Source organism: Myodes glareolus, chromosome 10 (genome assembly GCF_982192425.1).
Source record: "Myodes glareolus chromosome 10, mMyoGla1.1, whole genome shotgun sequence".
Taxonomy (NCBI): Eukaryota; Metazoa; Chordata; class Mammalia; order Rodentia; family Cricetidae; genus Myodes; species Myodes glareolus.
This window is the reverse complement of record NC_142035.1, coordinates 23503198-23525048: the sequence shown is the minus strand read 5'-3', so window position 1 is coordinate 23525048 and position 21851 is coordinate 23503198. Positions and strand designations below refer to the sequence as shown.

Genomic DNA, 21851 nt, shown 5'->3' with positions numbered 1-21851 from the left:
TTGTTTCTCTAGGGAATCCTGACTAAAACAATGACCTTTGTCTTAATGTAGAGTAACTGCAGCGAGGACAAAAAAACAAAACACCTCTACCCCCCTTTTTTATTTTTAATTTTTCTAACTTATCAGCTTGGCTAAATGTCAAGCAATCCAAAAATGGCCTGTACTGGGCAAGGAGCAGGGTCAGCAAGTGACAAGACTAGCAATTATCTTGCAGAGTTAATCCACCAAAATATAAAATTCAAATACCTAGCACACCGTACCCTATTATTTAAGGGAGTTATCTGTAGAAACAAAGACCTGAAATAAATCAAATTTGTATCAACAGGATATAAGAATAATAAATTATGGCATGCATACATATGGAATATCATCTACCTGTAAGTGGAACTGTCTGATTTTATATGTATAGGAATAGAGTAATTTGTAGAGTAAAGTAAATTCAAAACAGATGGGCAGAATAGAATGGTGACTCTTATTTTCCATTTTCACAAACTAAAGAGTTTATTTCTTTCCCTTTTTGTCCTCTGGTGCTTGTTATCTCTGGAATACAGTGTTCTAAATCAAACAGCCTAAGAAGCATACAGTAAGAAGTGGTTGCTGCCAATCACTTCCTACAGATAAGCACTCGGCAGTTCTTTGGATTCCTCAGTTTCTTTATGCATATTGCAGTAAACAAACAACCATGCATCTTAGTCCCCATCCGCGTCTTACATTAAAGTCCCCACCCCTTTTATCCTCTTACTCTCCACCTACCTCAACTGCTAGGGACTGAACCCAGCGTCTGTGCTAAGCAGGCACCGTCTGCCACTGCTTCCCTTTTCATAAAGAATGTATTTTGTAGCGTTCCCTATCCCAGTCTATATGTGTATCGTCACTCTTTTAAAGCTATGCCATTCTTCATGATACAAACAGTTCGTGATGTAAGTGGCCTCACACCGATGACCACATGAGCTGTCCTGCTCTTCTGTTACCCAGCTGACATGAAAAACATGGCATATACCATGTCTATAACAGGGGTTAAAACATTTGTAATTCTAACTAGACAGTGGGTTTATTTTAAACTTCTAGATCCATTAAGAAACCTGATTAAAGCTACTGAACTTTGTCCTGAAATATAAAACAAACAAACAAACAAAAAACCAAAAAACACACATATAAAATGTACATCCTCCAAATGGGCCCCAGAAGCCCTAATTCACTGATTACATACAGGTATTTGAGCCAGGTGATTAAAGAAGGGTCTCAAATACAATCTAGAATTGCTGAGAACGCTTTACCTTGGTTGATTTCAGCTGCAGAAGGTCCCAAGCTCAAGCTCTTCTTCTGCTGAGCATTTTTGGCAAGAAGTGTGTGTTTGTCGTCATTCCCTGTGTCCATCTCTGAAATGGTGACAGCCAGAATCCGGCAGAAGTTAGCAAGCTGCTGCTGATCGAAATTGGATACTAAGGAACTCAGATTAGGAACTTCATCTAGCCGAATCATTTCCTATAGAAGACACAAATAAACAACCCCCATGCTCAATTCCTCACGAAGCTGTATGTATCCTCCTTGCATTCCTCCTCAGGGCTCAGCAGTGAGACCACTTGGGTTCAAATCCCAGCTCTGCAGACCTCAGCTGTGCAACCTCAGTTAACTTCTGCAATCTCTCCTCTCGCCATTATTTTGAACATGTGTTTCCGTTCCCAGGTAGTTATTAACAGAATGGGACTCACCTATTTCAGCTAGTGTGGAGGTTACATTTACCCTGCAAGCACAACTGTTTCCATTGGCTACCTTTGTTCTGGCAACACATTCTGTTCCCTCTAAAAAACCTACCACTCAAGTTTTATAAATCACAAATCACTATTCTCCCTATAGATTTTTTTTTTTGAGATAGGTTCTATGTAGCCCAGGCTAGCCTTAAACTGTGCGGCTGAAGAAGAACTTGAGCTTCTCATTCTTCTGCTTTCAGCTCTTGAGTGCTGGAATTACAGGTGTGCACCCCTATGCACAGCTGACTGTGGAGCTGGGGTCAAACCCAGGGCTTTGGACATGCTAGGCAAGCATCCGATAGTTGAGTTATAGTCCCTATTCCTAGATTAGTTTTTTGTTCTTGTTTTGTTTTGTTTTTGTTTGTTTGTTTTTTGGGACAGGGCTTCTCTGTGTAGCCCTGTGTAGCCCTGGCTAGCTCTGTAGATCAGGCTGGCCTTGAATACACAGAAATCCACCTGCCTCTGCCTCCCAACTGTTGGGATTAAGGCATGTGCCACCACTGATGCCTGGATTAATTTTTAAAAAAGAAATAAAACTTTTCAAACATAGCTAAAGGCATCTGCAAAGTCCTACAGTTACTATCCCCTTTCACTTTCCGGAGGTAACCATTATTTTGAACTTGTGTTTACTGTTCCCAGGTAGTTTCAGTCCTCATAAATACTTCCGCTAATCTCCACAACACTGCTGGGCGCATGACGCGACTACACCAGACCTTGCTTGTGACTCCACACTGAAATTTACACAGAACTTCCACCAAGCGGCTCCAGTTCAGTTCTTTCTCAGTGCTTTACGACATGGTGTTGTGCTCCCTTCTCTGCACGCCTAGGGGAACTCTAACTCCTCACTACAACTGACTGCTGCAGTGAGCGTCAGCACAGTGGTTCTTGTGGACATGTGTACAGTATAGAACTTACCTTCTTCACTTTATCAGACACACTTCCAAAGTTTTAAAATTAATGTTCACTGTAACTTTTAACAGATGTGTAAAGGAATTTCCCCTCTTTATGTAGCTGTATGATTTCAGTCTCACCACAGGTTCATACATGGAGAACTACACTCTCAGGGAAGTGCTACTGGAAGGCGGTGAAACCTTGAAGAGATCCTTAGGGAATTAGGAGCTTCCTGCTAGAAGGTGGTTCATCTGGGACTCCTTGGTAACTTGTGGGAGAAGAGTATAAAAAGTCCGAGTCTCATCCCACCCAGTCTGTCTCTGTGGCTCTCTCACACTCCACGTTGCTATCTGCCATGAGGGCAGTCACTCGGGCTGTGCTGTGTGAGCCTGTCTACGCAGGCACCTGTTCTCTCATCCCACCCATCTACTTCTACTAGGTTGGCTATTTTTCTATCACTGCACGGAAACTTAATTATTTCTCTCGCATCTACTTCCCAAGCAATCCAACACTAGACCTTGACTTTTCTTTAGAGTCCTAATGCATGGCACTGGGTGGCGAGGAGCTCACGAACTGCACTAAAAGGCAAATGATTCCTGGTCGTGGTGATGAAGGACAGCGGCTTGTTAAGAAGCACTTGGGAACAGGGGCCTGTCCCCTCCCCAGTCAGTACACACCCATGCTAGCTAAGTTCATTCTGCTGAAAGAGTTTCCACCCTATATTCATCAGGATCTGCTCTCTCACCTCACATAGTATAAGAGTTGCACTGCCCACTTATCAGTGAAGCCAAACATTTACTTATGGCTCATCTGTTTCTCCTTTGTGAAGTGTCTGCTTATAACTTTGCTCATTAGTTAACTAAGCCATTTGTCTTTTTTTGTGCTGATTTGTAGGAATTTTTTGATGAATTCTGATTATTAATCCTTTGGGTTTTTTGTTTGTTTATTTTTCAAGACAGGTTTCTCTGTGTATCCTTGGGCTGTTCTGAAACTCATTTTGTAGACCAGGCTGGCCTTGAACTCACAGAGGTCCACCTGCCTCAGTCTCCCGAGTACTGGGATTAAAAGTGTGCACCACCACCACCCAGCTAATCCTTTGTTTGTTGTATGAATGCAGGTACCTTTTCCCAGTCAGTGGCTCAAGTTTCCACCTTAGTTTTGTATATTACACCAAGGCACCTACAAGTGGAGTAGAACCAATTACCAATTTGATAACACAGACAGGCACAAGAAGGCATGAAGCACTAGGTAGACTAAGTTGGGAAGGAGTAATCACTGCCTTCTGCTCTGAGACTTCCAAGGGGCATGGAGTTCCTGCACTGACAGCCATTTTCATACACTGCACTGAGCACACAATTCTTAGGACATAATAAAAGCATTTATCAAAGAGCACAAAGGGACTGTCTGGGGCCTGTACACACTGAGAATGTGTGCCCACAGACAATGGGTCACTTGTGATGTTTCTGCCTGGGCAATAACAGGCAAGCCCTGCAGAAAACAGAGGTGAAAGCTGGGTGACAGTGTGTGGGGTACCCTCTTTTCGGCAACAGCAACCTTACGGAGACTCTACAGCAATGAGAAGAAATCTGCCAGGCAGCAGCAGTGAAGAGCGGAGAGAACAGGGGAAGGAAACTCCAGATCCTAATAAGTTAGCCAAAATTCCAGCAGAGTGTATACAGGTATAGTTTTGGAAGTCTATGAGTTTCCGATGAGAAGACTTTAATACTTTCATTCTTTCAGTCGCTGTTTTTTGAGACAAAGTCTCACTCTCGCTCAGATAACCTCAAACATGGGCTAAGAGTTCAGCAGTAGACTGCTTGCCTAGAATGTGCAAACCCCTAAACACAACTCCTAGTACCACTTTAATAAAACAAACAAACAAACAAAAAACCAGCTGGGCGGTGGTGGCACACACCTTTAATCCCAACACTTAGGAAGCAGAAGCAGGCAGATCTCTGTGAGTTTGAGACCACCCTAGTCTACAGAGCAAGTTCCAGGACAGCCAGGGCTACAAAGAGAAACCCTGTATCAAAACAACAGCAAAAAATAAACAGTAAAAAAGAAAGGAAGGAAGGAAGGAAGGAAGGAAACAGAATGGCAGGGTCTCAGAGCTTATACTGCCCACTGTTATCTCATGTTCAAGGCAGTTAACCAACTTAAACTGAGGCTGATAGGAAAATAGAAAGGTAAATTTAAAAAGCAAAGGCCAAATATTACCACTAGAGGGAACAAAACTAGTGAAAAGGGTTTCCCAGCATTCAACCGCAGAAAGCTGCTCTGTGAGCAGTCACCAGTACATAGAACAAAAAAAGCACACTAAAAAGAACTTGTACAACTACAGTTAGTGAGAAGCAATTTTATCTTAGCAAGGAGCACTAAAAATTCCCCAAATCAATGTGAAGTGTTGTGTTTCATACTCTGTTTGACTTCACTTTATATACATATTTGTTTCACAACTATAAAGACCCATAGACATAAGGAATACAACCTATTTTTATATCTGAACCTATCTAAGAACAAATACTTTAACACTGGGGTGGGAAAAAGCTTCTCTTGAAGGAGTCCTGACTAGTCGTTAGCCAGGCTCTACAATCTAGTACCTGAGACTCTGTCCCATAGCGGGAGAACACAGCTCACCTTTTTAACACCCAAAATATCTTCAATGAGTGTTGCTGTTTGTAAGAATGTCTTCTTACTTGTCATCAGTGTAAACAGGAAGATCACAAAATCATTCTTCTCTGCCAAACGCTTTGTTACTCCTTCCGTCTGTCACAGGAAAAGGGGGAAAAGGCAGACTAGCTTTGTGACCACAACACAAAATATGAAGAGCAAAGCACTATTGCAGATGCAGAAACAACCCCATCCTGAAAAACTAGCATGAGCCAAGAAATCTAGGAGATTGTGTGTACAGTGGGGAATATGTGTAAAAAAGAACTCTTGGCCCTCAGACCACACAACAGGGAGAGTCCGCTTTGGAGCTAAACGGGGGGGGAAAAAAAGCAGAAGGCAATGAACAGCTTCAGCTAGTTCATAAAGTCTAAGTCCCTAATGGCTCCACTTAGCCAACCAGCATTATGTGGACAAAAGCCCATGGACTAATGTGATAATGTAACCTAGAGCATAACCAAGCTACACAGTTAGGATGCATGAGGCGGTGATGCTTCAGAACAGCACTGTGCCAGGCCCAATCTGAACGAACTCGTGGTCTAAAATATGACTTTTGAGGGTCAAAACTAAACTCTACTTCTATCTAGGCGACCCTGAGCAAATCACTTCTCACTCTGGATCTCCCTTCCTTCACCTGTGCACTGGTGAGCTCCAGAGTCTGGGAGGAGCCAGTGAGAGCACAGGGACACTCAGTCACATCTGGGAGGAGCCAGTGAGAGCACAGGGGACTCTCAGTCACATCTGGGAGGAGCCAGTGAGAGCACAGGGGACACTCAGTCACATCTGGGAGGAGCCAGTGAGAGCACAGGGGACACTCAGTCACATCTCGGAGGAGCCAGTGAGAGCACAGGGACACTCGGTCACATCTGGGGGCCAAAGTGATCTTGGAGTAACAGGCTTAGTTTCCTTTCTGTAAGTTAACTCACTCTTCTGACTGACACTCAAGGGTCCTTCAAACAGGAGCACAGTATCTGTCAGGGACAATCTCCCAGAGGCTTATCCAGGTCAGGTCAGGCTGAGTGACAGTTGGCTGTTAACACGAAGCATACAGGGGCTCCTAATTCTACCTCTTTGTTCTTCCCTTGAAGGATACACTACCCACAATGGTCCTATCTGCCACAGCCACTTAGAACACAGGAACAAGGTGAGTGTCCGCTAGTAGAGAATATATAACTCAAGTATGTTTGGCCTACATTATGAGGAAACCATTAAGAAAATAATGTAGCTATTCTTTTTGCCTTTTGTAGAATAAAAAAGTTTGCCATGAAATGAGGTTTCTAGCCAGGTGGTGGTGGCACACGGCTTTAATCCCAGCACTGGGAGACAGAAGCAGGTGGATCTCTGTGAGTTTGAGGCCCGTCTACAAGAGCTAGTTCCAGGACAGGCTCCACTCCAAAGTTACAGAGAAACCATGTCTCGAAATACAAAAAAAAAAAAAAAAAAAAAAAAAAAAAAAAAAAAAAAACTGTGGCGTCTACACAAAGCCGCATACAGAAATTTGAAATTATTTGTACCAAATTTCTGGTAGTTGTTTAATTTGTTTAATGGATCACACGTGATTAACACTCTGTATCTTATCTACAGCTGACATTTTCTTTAGTCAAGAATATGCTTTGGGGCCAGGAAAGTATCTTGATGGGTACCTGGCACCAAACTCAATCTGAATTTGATCCTTAAACCCACCAGTGGAAGGAGAAAATTACTCCTAATGAACTCTTCTCTAACTTCTATACACACACACACTCACATAACTCGTGTGTGTGTGTATATAACATATATTAATATATAAGCATATATATATATTAAACTACATATATGCTTTGTTATTCATAAATTATTGTCAAGGATGGGAACAGGAAAGCAAGCCTACCAACTCATCCAGATGATCCCTTCTCTGTGGAATTGTCCCGAACCACTCTAAATGCATGCACTCCTCTTCCTCTGAAGCCTCAAAGCATGTGGTCTACACCTGCCCACATCCTTCACCAAACATGACCTCCATCCACTGACTGATGGAACAGAGGTGTTCCATCTTCACACCTCTGCTATCTAGAGCGGACCTAGCTCATGGGCGATATTTAAAGGCTAGAATAAAAAAATAAGGGGCAATAAAGGAATAGAAGGACTAGCTGGCAAACAACTCGAGAGAGTCTGGAATTGAAACTGTTGAGTGGGTGCTCCAAGCTAAGAGAACTTCATAATCAGTGAAATAAATGTGTCAATTGAATTTAATCTTCAAAATAGAGAGACTGATAAAAATATATTAAGTCTCTCACTGGTCTAGAACTCAGTAAGCAATCTAAGCTGGCCGTGAGGCCTGGGTACCTACCTGCCTCTGCCCTCTCAGCACTGCGATTACAGGCATCCACTACCACAGCTCCTCTGTTCCATGGCATCAAATTGGGGTCCTTATGCTCGTGTGGGAAGCACTTTACCAGATGAGCCATCTCTGTAGCCTAAAGTTTTTAAAACTGAACTGTCTTACTAGAATGTCTCTGATTAATATTAGGTCACAATTTAAAAATATTCTTGTAGAAAACTTGACAATTACTGTGTCACTCTCTTCTGTCTTTTGTTGTTGTTGGTTTTTTGTAAAAATATTATTAACTTTAGCTGCAAAAATAGTTGAGTGTTCTTGACAATCAGCCTTTTGTATTACAGACCTGCCTGTGCTGTTCTGTGCTAGCAGCTGTAACAAAATGGCTACTGAGCACCTGAAAAGCAGACACACTCTAGGTGTGAACCATACTGGATCCTGAAAGCTTGGTACAAGAAAAGGAAAATATCTTAAAAACTGATTGGAATGATAATATTCTTAGTAGATGTGTTAAATAAAATACAGTATCAACACAATTATTTTTCTTATTAAAAAAATGGCTCTAAGGAAATATACAATAACCGACAGCACTTAACCGTCACAGATACTGGTGTGCCCTGTTGGTCCAACAGCTCACTACCTGTGCTGGCCTTAGACTAAGAAGCTGAACCCCCTACAGTACACACACAACTATGACCTGCACTTTCTGTCAGCCCGGTTTCCGTGTATTATGTGCCCACCCTTCTTTTACCTTTTCTTTCTTATTTACTTCTCAGTCTGTGGTCTTAGCAGTATTCCCCAAACCCTTCTTTAGAGTAAGACAAAAAAACAGAGTTAAATGTTCCTTTCGCCACCACGACAGAGGTCTCATTTCCACAGCAGCACTTAGTGTGTTCTGCTGTGCACTGTGACAAGTAAGTTTACCCTAAGTTCCTATAGTCAGCACTTCACCTTTAAAAACCAACATTTACACACTGCTTACAAAGTGCATTCACACCTATGAGCTCACACTCTGTAGATTAGGATCAGCACAAAAATCAACTTCCAACAGTAAGTGTTCAGCTCCTTTCTTTTTCCATGTCTTCCTTTATTCCCCACTCTTCTAGACACAGCGGCTGATCCCACAGACGGCCAAAGTCAATAAATATATGGGCAGGACCTCTGACTCTTGTTTTCCAGTAGGAAAACGAAGGAACAGGAAGAGTAGACTTAAACTTATTTTAAAGGATATGGACACTCTGCCAACACTTGTCAGCCTTCAATAAGTAGTGGTCAGTTTCTGCTTGGACACCTGAGGTGAGGGGGTGCTGGCAGGCTATGGAGTTCGGGGCTCTAAGTGCTACAAAATTCAGCCTCTCCATTATTTCTACCTGCTGGTTTTGATTCTTAGGCACACAGAAAATAAGGGCAATTCCCTTAAATATCTGAAGGCAGTTCTCTTGTCTGCAACCCCACTCAAGCATTCCCGCCTCATCAGTAAAGACAGAGTAGGACATGTGTGGGCACAATACAGAGGAAATACTCACACAGACACATGTGTTGTACAGGATGCTCAAGCAGTCCTTCGACATCTCATCACTTACTGAAAGGGAAAGAGGAGCGTTATTCTTCTCTGTAACATTAGCAATCTTCTGGAACATAAGAAATGTTCTAGCTGGGTGTGCAGTCCAGCACTGGGGAGGCAAAGTACTGTGCAGTCGCTTAGACTACACTGCTTGGAGTGAACACACGAGCGCCTCACCACACCACAGTGCATCAGAAAAAGATTCAAGGTCTACTTTCAAAATCAAAACCACCAGGCAGTGGTGGTGTACACCTTTAATCCCAGCACTGGGGAGGTAGAGGCAGGCAGATCTCTGTGTGTTTAAGGCAAGTCTGAGCAAATTCCAGGAGAGGCTCCAAAGCTACACAGAGAAACCCTGTCTCGAAAAATAACAAAAGAAACAAACAAACAAACAAAAAACAAAAAACAAAATCAGAACAACTGGAATTCAGAGTGTAAGATTCCTGACCAAATTCTTCTCATTGAAAAGTCTGCCAGCAGAAAACAAGGGCATCACTTCTACCTCAGACTTGCCAACTGGGTTTAGGTTTCCTTGTTGTGACAGTTATCTGTATTAGGAAAGTGGCCTCTAATGTCTGATATACTGTCAGTTCCAATAAATAAAGAACTCACCATATATTAATGAGCAGAACAAGACAGTAGCACAAAAAGAAACTTAATTTTATGAGCCCCAAACCCAGAGTTGATAAAGCTCAGTATGAGCCACGGTAGAGTGCTTAATCTGGTGTTGGCCTGATTTTTAAAACCAGTTTCCGTTCATTTCCTCATTGCCATAAACTCTAACATCAATATCTCCCCTCAAGATCCCAAAGAGTGGCCCTGTCAGTCAGACTAGCCTGGCCAGACAGACTGTTCGCTCATCTACTCTTGGCTATGTACGTATGTGGTGTCCCTCATTGCTACCTCTCAACAAATTTGACACATTCTGCCTTGCTTAGTTATTCAAAGAATTTAAAGTAGAACGAATCAGAATTATTTCAGTAGTTCCCAACTTTCCATTTCCAAAGGGAGTAGATTCGTGCACTCATCAAGAGTTTGCTGACTGCTCAGCTTAGATGGAGATGCAAGCAAAAGCGGAAGGGAAGTCCCACTCCTCATGGGACCCACAAATCTATGGGGAGCGGGAGAAACCAAGAGTGACCAACAGGCCATTAAATCAGGGAACTTCAATCTGTGGGTCACAACCCCTGGGGAATGTCAAATGACCCTTTCACAGGAGTTGCATATCAGAGATATTGCATATCAGATATTTACATTACTATTCAGTTCATAACACTAGCAAAATTAGTTACAAAGTAGCAAACGAAATAATTTTATGGTTGGGAGTCACCACATGAGGAACTGTATTAAAGGGCTGCAGCATTAGGACGGTTGTGAACCACTGCATTAGATTCTACTCACTATTAGAGTACAAAACTGAGATGCTCAAATGAGTATGAGACCAGGACATGGTGACACAAGCCTGCAACACTAGCACTTGGGACAGTGGAGGCAGAAGGGTCAGGAATTTAAGGTCATCCTCAGGCAGCCTGCCTCACCCTTGCCCCACCAAAAAAAAAAATATGAATTCTCTAATTATCACTGTATACACAAATGGGGCCGCACACAGTACTACATCCCACTAATGTGGGTGCAAATTTAAAATGTGTATGTATATTAGACACACACACACACACACACACACACACATGGATGTTAACCCAAGTGATCTCAGGCTTTTAAAGGCAGAGTGAAGTGTACCTTTAAGATGGAATTTTTGAAAACTAAATATTGAACCCTAAAAAAGAGCGCCTGTCACACACGCAAGTTGTGAGAATAATACAACACCTAAACCTATCACCCAACTTAGAAAATTATGAATTATACAAACACTGACTTTTACCATATATGACTCTGGCAATGATTGAACTTCTTTTTCTTTTTCATTTATCTATTTCTAACAAATATATAATTAATGCAGTGCATTGTTTATCCTGGGAGGGACAGAGCAAGTTCTAGAGCTGACTGGAAGTTAGGTTTTCATGTCTCAAAAAAAAGAGAACAACTCCTGACAATAGCCACCACGCTGGCACACTGGGACGAAGACAGGCGCCTAACAAGCATACTTATACTTACTTTTTAGTTTCTGTCCCCGGATAGAGATTGTAGGCCTCATAAGAATTTCTATAAGAAGCTGAAAACAAAAATAAAAAAAATAAAAAAAAATCTTCAAAGTTAATTCAAAGCACAACCCATGAAACAATTTTTCCCATGAACATCTGTGGTCCAAGGAGCTGTCACGAACCCTCTTGTTCTAGGAGGCAGGAAGGAACCCTCAAAGGCCAGAGGAGGACACTGGATCCTCTGGAACTGGAGGTACAGAAATTGTGATTTGCCATTTGGGTGCTGGGCACAGAATCTGAGTTCTCTGCCAGACTGTAACACTTTTTACCTGAGTCATCTCTCCAGCCCCTAAGGAATATCTCTTATTTTTATAACAAGGGCTTTTATTTTTGAATAAAATTGCTTCCTACTTCAGTATTTTTGTTGTTTTAAGAGACAGTCTAGCTGATCAGCCCAGGCTAACCTCCAACTCATGATCCTTCAACCTCAGCCTTCCAAGTACTGGGATTACAAGTGTTCACCTCCAGCCCACTTTCTACTTAAATATATTAAAATATTTTAAAATAATCTCTGTGCTAACAAAACAGCTAGTTCCACATATTTAAAGAAATTCACCATAAATGAATATTTTGTTGTTTAAATCAAGTTAGGAACAATTTTGGAACAGAACCAAATGTTCTCCTAGCCCTTTCCAGTTACATGGCAATAGTGGACAGCATATCCAAGACACCTCAAGCCAAGTGGGAGAAAAATGATGCATCAGCATTTTTAAAGTTTCTGTTTCTTCTCACTGTTTTAACGCCAACAGGCAGTCTTTAAGACTAAAGAGCAGCTAAGGGATCTTAAGAAAGCCTCTGCTCATCTGAAACCAGCAACAAATCTTAAGAAACTAAACCCATCCTGGGGACTGCATGCGCTGAGTGAATCCGACATCCAGAAATGAGGGGAGGGGCTTTTGCACAAGACAGTAGCTGACAAAATAAAAGCCCCAGCATCTGTGCTAGACTCACTTCTGAGACTCATGGGGCCTGGCTTTCTGCACAACCGCATTAACAGCTAACTGTACTGATAGAGGGAGGGCTCGGGACTTAGGCAGATAACAAAAGGGGCTCTGAAGGCAGCCTTCTCTCTGTGTGAGAGTGGTAGGCACTTAATGAGATACTGTCTCAGGGATTTAAAGAAAAAGAAGAAAGAAGAGGAAGAAGCAGCCCCACCAGCCTCTGCTTCCCAAGTGCTGGTAAGTACTGGCACTAAAGGCATGTGCCAGCACCACTGAATTAAAAGATTTAAAACTATGGAGAAAATACCAAACAAAAATACATAAATAACTTACATCTTAATGATAAAAAAGAAAATGGAATTTGAAAATGGGAATAGGAGATGACAGTCCCTTAAAGAGAAGCAAATGACAAACACATGAAAGACTGTCAACATCACCGGTCAACAGGAAAACTCAAACCAAGTCACAGTGAAGCACTGCACTGTCACTGGAACAGGGGTAATAGGAACGGCAGGGATAAAAGTGTTGGCAAAACAACAGAGAAATCAGTGTTTACACGTAGCTGACAGGAGTATGAAACGTGCAGCCTCCGTGGAAAATAGTCGGTTCCCTCAAACAATCACATCAAGTTCCCATGTGACCCAGCAACTGCACTCCTAGGGATACATCAGGAGAAAGGAAAGCACGTGCCTACACAGAAATTTGTTCAAGAGTCTGAACAAGTTCATAGACCATATTCTTCATTAAAGTCAATCACCTATCAAAAGGCATAGATACACAAAATGTACTATTCATACATACAGGGGAATATCACTTGGCTATACAAAAAGTATTTATACATGCTTCAACACGGATGAAGCGTGAAAGCACTGCGCTACATCAAAGAAGTCAATCTCAAAAGACCTCGTGCTACATAATTCCACTTACAGGAAATACCCAGAACAGCAGCTAGAGTCAAAAGGGAGATTGATCAATGGTTGCCAGGGGGAGGAGGATGGAGCAGGGGAGTAACAGCTAATACACAGAGTTTCTTTGGGGTGTGATGAAAATGTTCTAAAGCCGACTGTGGTGGTGACTCTGAATAAGATGAACTGTTCAGACTGTAGCTTAGTCGAGAAGTGCAGAAACCATGAACTGTCTACTTCAAATGAGTTAACTGTATGGCACAGGAGCCATATCTCAATAAACCTGGGTTTTTTTTTTTTAAAAAAAAGAACTGCAAAAAAAATTTTTCCCCTTTTCTTTTGTTATATCTGCTTAGTAAAGACTTGAAACATACAGGGAAAGAGTTTCTAGGTGCTAGCATGTTCTCTTTATTTGAGCAGCAGGACAAAGAGGGACCTATTTTGTGGTAATTACCAGTGTGCTTTTCTTTATCAAGACTAGATATTTTGTTTTGTTTTGGTTTTTTTTTTTTTTCGAGACAGGGTTTCTGTGTAGCTTTGGGGCCTGTCCTGGAACTAGTTCTTGTAGACCAGGCTGGCCTTGAACTCGGATCTGCCTGCCTCGGCCTCCTGAGTGTTGGGATTAAAGGCGTGCGCCACTACCTCCAGGCTAAGAGTTGACTTTTATAACAAAGTCCACAGAAACGAATATTTAAAGAGGTAGATAGATGGCTAAGCAATTAAGAACACTTGATGCTCTTGAGAGGACCCAGGCTGGATCTCAGCACCCATGTGGCAGCTCATAACCATCTACAACTCTAGTTCTGGGGATCTTCAACCCTCTTCTGCCCTCTACAGGAAACTGCACACACAGTGCACAGAAACTCAAGCAGGCACACACATTACCACATAATATATACAAATAAAAATAAATAAATCTTTAAAAAATACACAGAAGGGAGAAATGATATAATTACATTATAATTTCAAAAATAAAAGAAGTAAGTTTTAAAAATACATACATATATACAGAATGTTTGTGATGGTATGGGTAAAAAGATACTCTTATACTTTGATCCTGGGATTTAAACTGATAACAATTGATATAAATGCAGACTAATAAATAAAAGATATACACAGTTTGGCTCCAAAAGTCTATAAAGAACCTTCTGCAATCTTTTTTGTAATTAAAAAAGATGTGGAAAAATTAAATGTTCAACTGGGGTCTGAGTAAATAAACCACAGTACAATTTACACAGAAAATACCAACTGGATATTTAAAATATGGTAGATTTAGGTGTAGAGAAATGAAACTGTGCCCACTTAGTAAGTTACATGGAAAAAGCAGAGTAGAAGAGATTATACTGGATATATGCCCTGTCAGTGGATGTGGGAGAAGAGAAACTACACTGGAGATGGGAGCATTTGCACATGCACACACACAGAGCATCTCTGGGACACCTAAGACAGTGCTCAGAACTCCTGAGGAAGAAGCATCAGGAGACACAGCTTTTCCTTTTAAAAAGGTAGTTAGAGTAGCACTTCCAAATCAAACACCACAGTGAGCCACATAAGAAACACCATTGATCTCAAAGATAAAATCCACATCAGAGAAAGGGCTCAGCAGGGTAAGACACAAGCCACCAAGTCTGACGACCCAGTTCAATCCACAGGACCCATGGTGAAAGAACAGAACACATGAAATAAATTTGCTTTTAAAATTAAAAGATTTGAACTATTTCTGATAAAATCTGAAATTCTTGCCTCCCATTTTAAATTCTCAAATGATTAAAGTATTAATAGTATTAAACAGCTACTTACATCAACACCTCCAAACAAGTCAAAAATATATGTATTTGGATACGTAGCTTCTTGAGTAAGTTTCCTATCTTCAGTTACAAATGCCATAGCCTCCACGGAGAGAAGAGGGGAAATCTCCTGGTTAAAAAAAAAAAATACAGATTCTGTTTTAGAATTTAACACAGACCAGACACTAACATATGCATTTTGGTGACAAACTAGTTTCCCTTGAGCACAAAGCTAGCCCTCAATAAACTATTAGGGACCCTTGGAGTCCTTTTCCCATGGAATCTGGCTGGCGTAACTGGCTTCAATGAACAGAGAAGTGACACTGTACACTTAGACACAAACCGTACAAAGGTCAGGTAGAGTTGGCATTTGCTACCACAGAACCACTCTGTCATGCTGTGAAAAGCTCACAGCCCCCCGGGGAAGGCCAGACTGTGCATCCTTAGCTGACTTCCTGCCAGGCACCAGTGAGGTCATTTTGGGCTTTCTGAACATCTTTAGGCCCTACAGTGATTACATAGCAATGAGAAGAGAAACAACTAATTCTGTAGCATATCCAAATCTCTGCTTGACTGAAGAAGTTCAAGGCATTCTGATGTCTTCCATGGCCACCCAAAGGAGTCTCTAAGTCACTTGTGACTTTTAGCACTTTACTGTGCAACTATTTACAAACCCAGGCTTTCTTTCCTAGGCTGAATCCTTGTTTCTTGAAGGCAAGCTCAAACAGATTCCTCTTGCTTCCTCCTCAAAGCACAGGAAGTATTCAGCTTGGTAGGACAGGTAGTGGTTCTCAATCTTTAGGAGGGGCCCAGCAGCCCTTTTTCATAAAACACAGGTAACAGCCCGAAAGAATCTCACAAAATACTGCTTTACAGAGTGGTTTTCAAGTATGTATTTACAGAATGAATAAACTCAAGATCACACACATAGTTAGCTGGGTATTAATTTCCCAAGTCTTTAATTTTACCTCAATTCTCTAACTTAGATATCTGGCAGGAATTAAATGTAACAAGGTGTTTTGTTTTGTTTTGAGAGACAGGGTCTCACTATGTAGCCCTGACTGTCCTGGAACCATGTAGTAAAGGATGGCCTTGTACTTACAGCGATCCACCTGCATTTGGCCTCCCCAATGCTAGGATTGTGTGTGCAGGCAACACACCAAGTTTTGGAAAGCATTTTTTTTCTTTTCTTTTTGGTTTTCCAAGACAAGGTTTCTTTGTGTAGCTTTGGAGTCTGTCCTGGAACTCACTCTGTAGACCAGGCTGGCCCCGAACTCACAGAGATCTGTCTGTGTCTGCTTCCTGAGTGCTGGGATTAAAGACGTGTGCCACCACCGCCAGACGGTTGAAAAGCATTTTTTAAGACACATAGAGGAGCTATAATTACTCCTATCAACCAGACTGTGAAAAGATGAAGAATAAGTAATATCTCTTCATAAAGGGAAAAACTAGGTTTACTTAATAAGCATGTTTAGAATTTACCTGTGGATACAGTCATCAACACTGTATCTCTGAAAAGCACTATAGTATTTAGTATTATTATGGCACAGGCTTACATAGGTTATAACTATAGCTCCAGCTACTTGTTTAAATTTATGTTTGGACCCAGTCCCCAAGTCAGAAACCATGAATGTGGGCCAGCACTTAGACAGTATTCAAGATGGAGAACAAGTATCTAGAACAATGTCATTATACTCTCAATCTAACTTTAATCTTACATTAGTTATTAACAGTCATAAAACCCCTTCCAAGAGCCTTTGGTAATAAGGGAATTCTGTTCCAAGAGAATATCATCAAGGGGTAGGGATGGCCATTCCAATCTACCATGAGCAAGGAAGGCCCTGGGCTCAGTCCCCAGCCCCACAGGAGGTGGGGGTGAGGGCACAGTGCTGGCCTCTCAAACTAAGGAAGCACTGCTTCAACAGCTTCCCAGGACGACACACACCTTGGCCGGCTCTGAAGAAGGGATAATTCATGACTGTTTGCTTCTTTCAATGCTTCTGAACTTCTCCAGTATTCTACAGCTCACACAAAAACTGGCCATTTTTAAAAAGCCAACAGTTAGGCATCTGGAGACCTGAGCACAGCCTTTCTAGCGTCTCTATGAGTTACCTTGAGGATGTTTTGGCACTCGATGAAGTCACTGTGAAGGTGGCTGGTGGCATATAGCTTAAGAAGCAACTGAGGAATTCCACTCCATTTGGACAATTTGTCTCTCTCGGTCAAAAAAGTTTCTGTGAACTGTGAATTTAAACAAACAACAAACTAATTAATTAATTTAAAAAAAACAAACATTTTACTGGCAAGAAATAAGTTTTGTCAAGAGAGAGGAGCTGACTCCCAAATAGCCAGGGAGACAATTTAGAGGCGGCTTTGAAGAAATCTTCAGGAGCTTTCAACAACTTACAAGCTAAGCCTATGCCCTCTGCCCCTAACACAGCACCCCTCTGAATCCATCCTTACTCGCCAGCTTCAAGCTTTCCCCAGGGCACACTCAAGACTCCAATCCAGCTGTGTTCTCGGTGCATGCTCTCCCTCTGCCCACAGACTCTCTCCAGTCTTTCTGTTTGAAACGCTTGTTTTCCTTCAAATGCAAGACAATGAGGGCCAGCAAGATGACCCAATGGGTAAGGCTGCTTGCTACACTAGCTGATAACTCTGATTCCTGGAATCCACATAAAGGTGGAGGAAGGAACTTAATACCATATGCTGTCTCCCAATCCCCACATGTACACCACAGTACAGAGGTGCACATATATATTTAAAAAATAATTAAAAATATAAAGAAACTTTTATTAAAATTTTAGTTATTATTTACTTTATGTGTATGGATGCTGAGCCTGTATGTATGTCTGTGTACTAGTTTTGTGCCTGGTGGCTATGCAGGCCAGAAGACTGTATCAGACCCCCTAGAATTAGAGTTACAAACAGCTGTGAGTGGCCAAGTTTTTTAAAGGACCTTTAAAAATCCTGGGGTACATAGTGAGTTTCAGGTCAGCCTGGGCTGTAGAGACCCTGCCTCAAAGGGATTTATTAATTTTTTGTGGTTTAATCAAATCAAAAGATATCGCTACAGTTTGTATGGAGCAAACAGACCTTCAATGTTTGAGTTTATCTGAACACGAATGCCCTGTGATGGTGGACAAGTCTTATAATTCTTCCTACATTTGTGTCTTAGATTATAGCATGAGGGGTAAGAGAAAGTGCTCAAAAGAATGCTTTATCTTAGGGTAAAACACAGGAAAATATTACTTCTTACAAGAAAAAAGTCTGTATAACATCAATTTTATAGTGCTCAAGCTAAAAATCAATACAAGCTAAAAAAAAAAAGAATGGTTAAAAATTGCAGTCTTTTCCTACAGAAGTAAAGCAAGCACCTTCAGCTATGAGACTCTGCAGAAGCCATTCCTACAGCATACTATCTGAGCACTATCCATTAGAGAGCTCAAAACCATATTAGAAACAGGCCACTAACCAACCATGAGAAATTTCAGGAAATAATCAAGCACAACAACAACAAAACAAAAAAACAGGCAGCAGACACAAAAGAAATTAAAAGCAGGAAACTACACAAACATCAACAAAACTACACATCACAGGAATTTCTGAAAAGATCAATTAATGGACAACCTTTTAACAGCAGCTTTTAATGGCATGAATGAGAGACTATTACTACCAAAGTGACCAGAGCAAAAGAGGTTACAATAGAACACAGACCATATCCAACAAAGGACCGTTTCCTAAAGGAAATGACTAGGAGAACACAGGCTGTGAAACAGTACCAAGCAGACCTAATACACCAAGCAGAGAAGCTGATTAGTGATGATTCACACAGCAACACCAAGACCTCCAGAGAAAAGTCTAGATCCAGAACAATGGCTTCCCATATTATCAAACATTTAAAGGAGAATAACACAAATACTCAGATTCCCACAAAATACATGAAGTCAGAATTCTGGTAACAGATCTAGACAAATACACCACAAGAAAACTACAGGTCACTCTCTCTTACCATTACAGATGCAAAAACCTAGCAACACATAGAGCAAAAGCAAACAGGAGTTATCCTGGGAAGGAAAATACTTAACATAGCAACTAATACAATACAGAAAAACAACAGACTACAGGACACACTCGAGATATGTCAAAAGACAGATGAAAAATGGCAAAAACCAAACAAGTTTTCCTGATTAACACTGCACACACTAGAAGCAGAACGGAACTTTCTCAACCAGCTAAAGGTATTTATGAAGTCTAACACTAATGTCATGCTTACTTGTAAAGACTAGTGTTTGCTTACTAAGATTAAGAAGAAAAGAGGCCCAAAGAAGTCTGCTCTTAACACTTATATCTGACAATGTATTATAAACATGACTGTGAACAATTAGGCAAGAAAAACAAAGAGCACTGACTTGGAAAGATGGAATACTCTATTCACAGACAACATGATCCTATTATCAGTTACATTAATAGCAGTATCAAAAATAAGATGTAAAGAATAAAGTTAACAAAAGCAGAACAAGGCTTATACAAGGAAACTAAACACTGTTGGATATTAAAGGACACTCCGGACACTAAGGCAGGAGAATCTGAAGTTCAAGGTCAGACTGAATTATACAGTGAGAACTTGCACGTACACACGCGCACACACACACACACATACACAAAACAAGAAACAAACAAAAATAGGGAAGATATCTCCTGTTTAAGGAATGGGATTCCACACTTTTTATTATTACTAAAACAACAACAATACCCTTACATTGTTAACTAAACGTAATTCCTATCAAAGCCCAGCTGTCTTCATTGTAGAAGTTGATAATTTACTACTAAATCTCACATGGGAATGCCAGGGACCCAAACAGTCAGTCAAATTAGTCTTAAATTGGAAAAATCCTAATTCCTGAATTCCTAATTTGTAACTCATCACAAGTCTGCATTAACCAAGACAGCATAGACTGGGTGAGAATAAAGATATCCTGGGCCAGAGGAATAGCAATGAGATTCTCTAATGGTGAAACAATTTTAGTTCCGTTTGTTTTGGGGGGGGTTGTTTTTGTTAGTTTTTTTTTTTTTTTTTTGAGAGCCTAACTGTGTAGTCCTGACTGGCCTGGAACTCACTATGTAAAACAGAGCCTCAAATTCACAGGGATCTGCTCGCCTCAGCCTCCTGAGTGCTGGGATTTAAAGACATGTGTCACCATGTCCCGAGGTTAATTGGTTTTTTGACAAGATTGCCAAAACAATGAAACAGTTTCCTTAACAAATATTACTAGTACAAGTGATTATCACAAAGCAAAAAATAAGGACTCCTTTATAATATTTTTTTAAAAATTGACAAAACGAGTCAAAGGGTTGGAGAGGGCTTGCAGGAATGAGGATATGAGCTCAATCTCCAGAACCTATGCTAAAAAAAAACAAAAGAAAAAGAAAAGAAAAGAAAAGAAAAGGAAAAAAAAAGCCAGTGCGGTAGGCACACTTGTAATCCCAGGGCTGGGGAGTTGGAAACAAGAATTCCCTGGACTGACTGACTGTCCAGACAAGCCTACTCAGGGAGTCAGTGAGAGACCCTGTGTCTAAACACAAGAAGACAGCACGTGAGAAACAACACCCAAGATTATCCTCTCATCTACTAACACACACACACACACACACACGCGTACACGAGCGCACGCAAGAAGAGAAAAACTGTGACATTAGGCATACTGTCTGAAGTCACATAGCAAAAACAGAAAAAAATATTTAAAGCATTGAAAAGGGGGTTTAAAAAAAGCCACACCTACTGGCAACACTGGATTCAGTGAGGTTATCCTTCAAAAGTAAAGAAAAAATATGAATCTTCTCAGACAGAATTTGACTATCCAACCAGAAATCTGAGAGGTGGCTCTTTAGAGACAAGGAGGCTGGTACTAGTGAGAAACTCTGGGTTTAACTAAGCATCTGTGTGGCTACTGTCTCTTCTAATGTGTCATTTATACACTGGACACAAAGAGGGCTGAGGATGAAACAAATGAACATAAATTAACTTTTCCAATCAAAATGAATCCCTAACGCAAATAAGAGCAACATTACTAGGTGACCATAGCATCTGGAGATGGGAACTGAACGGCAGCATCTTATCAGGGTGTGAGAGGGAACTGGGATACTTGTTACACTCACAAAGACTACCTGACCAGAATGAACGCTCCAGACTCTAGGACAACCAATAAAAATAAACCACTATTGCTGGGCAGGTGGCCCACATCTTTAATCCCAAGGCTCGGGAGACAGAGGCAGGTGGATCTTTGTGAGTTCAAGACCAGCCTGATCTACACAGTGAGCTCCAGCCAGAGCTACACAGAGAAACCCTGTCTTGAAAATCCAAAAATAAATAAATAAATAGATAAATAAATAATCCACTATACCACCACACATACCCCTTTTGAAGCCCAGGTTAGCCTCAAACTAGCAGCAATCCTCTTGCCTCAGCCTCTGGAATGCTAGGATTACAGACATAAGACATACGCCCAGCTGAAAAAGTTTTTTTTTCTTTTTTGGTTTTTCAAGTTTCAATTGATACTGATCGCTTTGGAGCCTGTCCTGAAACTTTTGGTCTCCACATGAGAACACAACTACAAACACATATATAAACCATACACACACGCACATGCACACACACACACAGAGGTACACTTAACACACTAAGGGAGGAGTCAGTGCTGTCATAAATGCTCACTCAACCCACAGAAGGAGCAAAACCAGGAAAGTAAAAAACAATCACAATATAGCTGCATACGCGGCAGAATCTATCCGCCTATGTCACTAATCACTGTACAAGTCTACGCAGGGTCAGGCACATCAATGACTGCACACTAGTCTTAGGAATT

At 41.1% G+C, this 21851-nt stretch overlaps 1 protein-coding gene across 3 annotated transcripts in view; it reads right to left on the bottom strand.

The window, feature by feature from the left end:
- Positions 1-21851, bottom strand: part of Trpc4ap (transient receptor potential cation channel subfamily C member 4 associated protein) — a 66524-nt gene that overhangs the window by 29756 nt on the left and 14917 nt on the right. For 2 of the 3 annotated variants that reach the window (XM_048431563.3, XM_048431564.3), the window contains exons 2-7: positions 17098-17226; positions 14999-15115; positions 11306-11363; positions 9153-9208; positions 5280-5408; positions 1278-1485 (exon numbers count right to left, since the gene is read on the bottom strand). In XM_048431563.3, coding sequence (XP_048287520.1) covers positions 1278-1485; positions 5280-5408; positions 9153-9208; positions 11306-11363; positions 14999-15115; positions 17098-17226 — 697 coding nt within the window. The remainder of the gene's footprint in view (positions 1-1277; positions 1486-5279; positions 5409-9152; positions 9209-11305; positions 11364-14998; positions 15116-17097; positions 17227-21851) is intronic. The other variant, XM_048431565.3, reaches the window with a different exon arrangement.